General features: G+C 41.5%; 1 protein-coding gene across 11 annotated transcripts in view; it reads right to left on the bottom strand.

Annotated features, from left to right (window-relative positions):
• Nucleotides 1–6,000, bottom strand: part of Slc12a1 (solute carrier family 12 member 1) — a 78,617-nt gene that overhangs the window by 48,550 nt on the left and 24,067 nt on the right. For all 11 annotated transcript variants that reach the window (XM_029536878.1, XM_029536881.1, XM_029536882.1 and 8 more), the window contains one exon: nucleotides 5,024–5,108. In XM_029536878.1, the coding sequence (XP_029392738.1) occupies nucleotides 5,024–5,108 (85 nt within the window). The remainder of the gene's footprint in view (nucleotides 1–5,023; nucleotides 5,109–6,000) is intronic.

Raw genomic sequence — 6,000 nt, 5'->3', positions numbered from 1 at the left:
AAACACAGAGAAGATCAGCAATACAGGTGAGAACGTCAGCAAGACAGAAAACACAGCAAACACAGAGAAGATCAGCAATACAGGTGAGAATGTCAGCAAGAAAGCTGAGATTTTTTTTTTTTTTTGGAAAGCAAAACAAACAGACAAACAAACAAGAACACAGAAGCTTTGAAAACGAAAAACCAGTGGCTGAAATAAACATCGCCGCAGGAAGGGTCTCCAGGGAACCTCAAAGGCAGAGGGAAGAAAGTCAGAGATGGAGGGTGGGGTTGATGGAGCATGGCCCTCAGATGTCAGCATAGGAACCCACAGCAGTGAACAATCATGGCCACATCTGAGGGCTCTGGGATGTGAACAAGACACTAGAGCTCAGAACCTACAGCACAGAAGAAAGAGGCCAGCGCTACAGGTGTGTTTAAAAAAAAATCTACCAATTATAATAGAAATTCTCTAAATTCAGAGAAAGACACAGACATTCAAGCTCCAGAAACATTTAAGGCTCCAAATAGATGTGAGGAGAGAAGATTCTCCATCAAGATGTCAAAAATACAAAAATACAGAGCGGAAAAGGCATTTTCACAGCTGTAAAGGGGCGGTGCCAACTTATCTACAAAGGCAGAATAGCATCAGACATCTCACAGGCCACCCCAAAGTCAAGAAAGGTTGAAAGGAAATATTCCAAAGCAAGTAACTGTTGACCAAGATTGCCGTATTCACGAAGTTATCTTTTAGAATTGACGGAGAAACAAGGGCATCTCACAGCAGGCACAGGCTAAGGCAGTGATGTTCACCAAACCCATGCTGCAGAGGATGCTTAAAGGAACACGATACACAAAAAGGGCAGGGAGTCATGTAACTATAGTAAAATATCAAAAGATAAAATTAATTTAGAGTCAGGCGTGGTGGCGCACGCCTTTAATCCCAGCACTCAGGAGGAAGAGGCAGGCAGATTTCTGAGTTCAAGGCCAGCATGGTCTACAAAGTGAGTTCCAGGACAGCCAGGGCTACACAGAGAAACCCTGTCTCAGAAAAAAATAAAAACCAACAAAAATTAATTTAGATAAAAAGAAATCAAAGAATGACATGGGCTGCTGGGGTTATGATGAGAGATGAGCTTTTAGTCCTATTGGTGGGGATGCAAATGTATGTAGTCCCTTATGGAAACCAGCATGAATATTGCTTAAGAGACTGAAAATAGATTGAATGTAAGACCCATATATATTCTTGGATATATACCCAAGAGGTTTTAGGTAGACATATCACCAAGATGCCTGCACATCAATGCTTATAGCTGCACTGTCCACAATAGTCAGGGTATGGAAGTAGCGTCAATGTGTATCTGCATACGAAGGGATGAAGAAAATGTGCTATGTCTACACAGTGGAATTTTATGCTGTCAGAAAGGAAAATGAAATTAGGATAGTGGTAGAAAAAAATGGACACATTTTAAAGTCATTACGCTAAGTGACACAAACCAGGCTCAGAAAGACAATTACTGCATGTTTTCTTTTAGAAGTAGAATCTAGATTTAAAATGACACATGCATGTGTGTGTGTGTGTGTGTGTGTGTGTGTGTGTTTGTAGGTCATGTAGCTAGAATGGAGATTATAAAAGAATGGACGTGAGAAATAGAGAGGCTAATGGGACATGGGTAAGAGACACGAGGAAGAGAGAGGCAGGGAGAAGACGTGGGGAAGAGCGGGGTGGGGGGGGGNGGGGGGTCGGGTGGGGATGTGAAGGTGAAGAACCAAGTGTACTGACAAATGCCTGGGTAAATGTTGTGATGCAATCCATCTCCTTGTATGTGAACTGAACAAAATAACTAATAAGGCAATGTTTGGGATAACATATTAACATTTCCTAAGTAACCATTAATATTAATGATGAGACAATCAGACTTCTTTCTATTTAATTAATTTCACACATTTGAATACTTCTATTATTTTATACCATAAACATTGTCTCATGAATATCTTTATGCATTAACTTTTTCTTTTAAATCTTAGAATATTTCTCCAGGATAGATTCTCAGAAACAGAATTGTATTAAAAAAATAAAACTTTGTTTTAGATTTACTTATTTATATTTTGTATGTATGCTTGGCCTGCATGTATTAATGTGTGCCATGTATGTGCCTGGTCCCTGCAGAGGTCAGAAAAAGGCACTAGAGTCCCTAAAAAATGGAGTCATGGATGGTTGGGGTCACCTATGTAGGTTCTAGGAATGGAACCTGAGTCTTTCTCATGAGCAACAAGTGTTTTTTTTTTTTTTTTTTTTTTTTAAGGTTTTTCGAGACAGGGTTTCTCTGTGTAGCCCAGGCTGTCCTGGAACTCACTTTGTAGACCAGGCTGGACTTGAACTCAGAAATCTGCCTGTCTCTGCCTCCCGAGTGCTGGGATTAAAGGCGTGTGCCACCACGCCCGGCTACAAGTGTTCTTAAGAAGAAGAAAATTATGTTACTTGACAGAAAATGACTGAAACTAGAAATTATCATGCCAAGCAAAATAAGACAGACTCAAAAAGATAGAGATTGCAAGTTTCCTTTCAAATGAGAATCTAGATCTAAATCTGTATCTACTTACATACTTACACATATATGTAGATATAGATGTAGACTTATGCCTACACATATACATATATATGATGGGAAAGCAGAGTTGGAACTTTCTTAGGAGGAGGGAGTGTAACAAATGGAGAGAAAGGCAGTGTAGGGAAGTGTCATAGGGGCATGGATGAGAAGATACAATGATGTATATGAATAAGATATCACGGAAATGAAACAAAGAAAAGAGACTCAGTATGTATTTTAATTTTTTGCTATCCCTATGAGTTTTTCTGACTGTAGTCTCTGCCATTATGTATTTGATAGTTATTTAAATATATAGATATGCATGTACACTATATGTTAGGATTTTTTAAAACTATATAAAAGATAGGTTCTTTGTAAGCCAAGTGTCAAGTACTAAAGTTGGTCCTTTTGCTTTTTCATGACACCCAGTGTGATCTTTTATTGTTACCACCTTGAAGACAGCTCCCAAGGTAGCTCATTGGTCTGAGGGTATGCTTTTTGCTTCTAGTGTGAGAGGACACTGGTTCTAATCCTAGATAAGCCTTTTCATCATTAGGACAGGAGCTGGAGACATGGCTCAGTCAGTAAAGTGCTCACTGTACATACATGAGCACCTTCATTTGAACCCTTAGAACCCATGTAAAGCTAGGCCTGGTGTCACAATGCTCCTGTGCTAAAATGGGAAGGGGAGGCAAGTGATTGTCTGTAGGACAGCAGGACACCTAGACTGTTGTTCACAGCAGTAAGCAGCAAAGAGACCCTGTTTTAGTTGAGGGTGAAGGCCCGGACTGTCCTTTGATCTTCATACACATCCTCGTATGCATGCATCTGCGCTCACAAATGCACATTCATACAAACATACATGTGAACATACATATATCACAGATAGATAGATAGATAGATAGATAGATAGATAGATAGATAGATAGATACATAGATACATAGATACATAGATACATAGATACATAGATACATAGAAAAGGAATTCTTTACAGGGGGTGAGAATTAAATATATTTTTCTGTCAATCATGAAATTCCTAAAGCATTTTATCACAGGCTTCAGAGGTGGCCTGCTAGCCTCTCTGTATACTTTGAACTTATGACTGCTGATCGTTAACAAAAAAATATCCACCTAGATTTTGCCTCTTTGTAATGGCCACTTCACATCCAACCATCTTTTTGGAACCACGTATTTTGTGACCTGCATAAAAGATCTGTCCCAAGTCCTGAAATGCCAGGTCATGAGCCACTGTTAACATGGATTCTTTATGACAGGTCTTCATGACCTGGCAAAGTACAGACACAAATTGCCTCCTGAAACTCAAAGAGCCTCTCAAATGAGCTCTCTAGCTATTCGTTCCCTCAACTTCTCTGTTTCTTCAGCGCACAGGTGCTCGCCTAAAACCACATTTTGAAGATTTAAACTCAGGTGGCTTCAGGGCTGCTCTTTAGTTGTGGATGTCCTAAGACATTGAATCAGAAAATGTCTTCCTGTGTAACTCAGCACGGAATGCCACAGGATAGTGAATCACCTTACCAGGTTCCTCACACAAGGTGCAGCAAAGACAGGCAATAGTCTTATCTTTCTGCCTTTCGGTTTTCATTTTTTTCTTCAGAAATCAATTTAAGATATACGGACTCTCCCAATTTTTCTTATACAAAGCAGGGGCTACTGGAGTTTACTCTTTGGTCAAATGGCTGCTAGGCTTCCCTAGTTGTCTAGCCTAGGCCGGCGTTCCTCGCTATGCACTGAAGAGGGTCTCCTCTGTACCTGTTGGAAAGCATACTCCCTCCTTCCCACTACGTCAGAAGCGTCAGAAGCGGCAGAAGCACATGAGCGTGCAATGCCCTAAGAGGAGGTGTGGCCTCAGGCAGTGGGTAGATACAGGCTTGCCTTGGGAGGAGAAGAAAGAGGCACACATGCATGCTCTACTCGCTGGGAAGCATGGAGCTGGCTTCCACTCAGCTAACAGCTGGGGCTGCTCTGATTTCCTGGCAGTTGGCGTCAATGACACTTCCAAGTTGGCGATATTGTTGTGAATTCACCATCTTTCATGATTTCCTTTGCCATGTTTGAGTTCGGGTTTTGATTTTTTTTTTTTTTTTTTAACACTCCCTTGCTCTGCTCTGGTTCACACTCACCTCACAGGGCTAGAGAACTGAGTGTTGGGAGTGATGGTTTTCTCAGCACTACAGTCAGCAAGGGTGGCAGGGCGGGACACTGATCTGAAGATGCCTGCACTGCATTTCAATTGCATCACACCCCACCCACCCAAGATACAAACCCTTCAGTACTAAGGAAGGAAGTAAAGTTGCTGCATTAAAAAAAAAACCAAACCAAACCAAACCAAACCAAACCAAACCTTTCTGCTTACTTCTGTTCCATGGAAATCCATCAGACACAAAGAACCACTGGGCTCCTTGCAATTCAGAGGTCAGAGGCGTTTCTCTTACCTACGCAAATAGCAACACCTATGTAGGCCACAGTGGTGATGAAGATGGCCAGCATGGTCCCTCTGGGGATGGCATCCTGGGGATCCTGGGGAAACATTATGCAGAGGAGAGAGTAAACTGGATAATGATCAGGGTGCTAGTTTGCCGGTATTCTCAAAATGTTAAAACTGCGCTCCCTAAAGAAACCAACTAGCAAAGCTCCAAGTGGCTAGTCTTTGAGCAGACTGTCAGTGGCTCTCAGCCTTCCTAATGCTGCCACCCTTTAACACACTTCCTCATGTTGTGGTGACCCCAGCCATAAAATTAGTTATTGTTACTTCGTAAGTACGATTTCGCTAATGTTATGAATCATAACGGAAATAGCTGATATGCAGCCCCCAAAGGGGTCTCTACCACAGGTTCAGATCCGCTGGTTTAGAGTGAACAACGGAATATAAAACCAGATGGGGAACCTAGAGCGGAAAAGAAAAGTGCACACGTGCCTCCATCCCTAACCCAGAAGCAAACCCTGATTGATAGCCACTTGCAAAGGAGAAATTAGTTTTTTTCCAAGGGAGCCTCACTGGGGAAACAAACCACTCCCAGGGGCAGGCCCAGTGCGCAGCAGAAGACGGCCAAAACCATCTCATCAGCGTCTTTGAGGGTTCTTTGTCTTGTAACATTAAGTCAGGTTGGTTGGTTTGTTTTTTGCCTTACAAGTCCTTTATGGATATATTATGGCTTCCAGTTTTGTGTTTTCATGGGATTCCTGTGTCTGAGCGCATGTATATCTCTGTGTCTATGTGCATTTCATTTGTGTGTGTGTTGATTTTTTTTTACTCTTTTCTTGTTTTGTTCTATATTTGTTTGTTTTTTCTTTATCTTATTTCTCTTTATTATTATCCCTTAGTTTCTGTTTTTTCTAAAAAAGAGACAGAAAGGGAGTAGATCTGGATGGGAGAGGATGTGGGGAGGAATTGGGAGAAGTACATGGAGGC

The sequence above is a fragment of the Mus pahari genome, chromosome 3 (genome assembly GCF_900095145.1).
Source record: "Mus pahari chromosome 3, PAHARI_EIJ_v1.1, whole genome shotgun sequence".
NCBI classification, from domain to species: Eukaryota; Metazoa; Chordata; class Mammalia; order Rodentia; family Muridae; genus Mus; species Mus pahari.
This window is presented reverse-complemented; position numbering and strand designations above follow the sequence as displayed.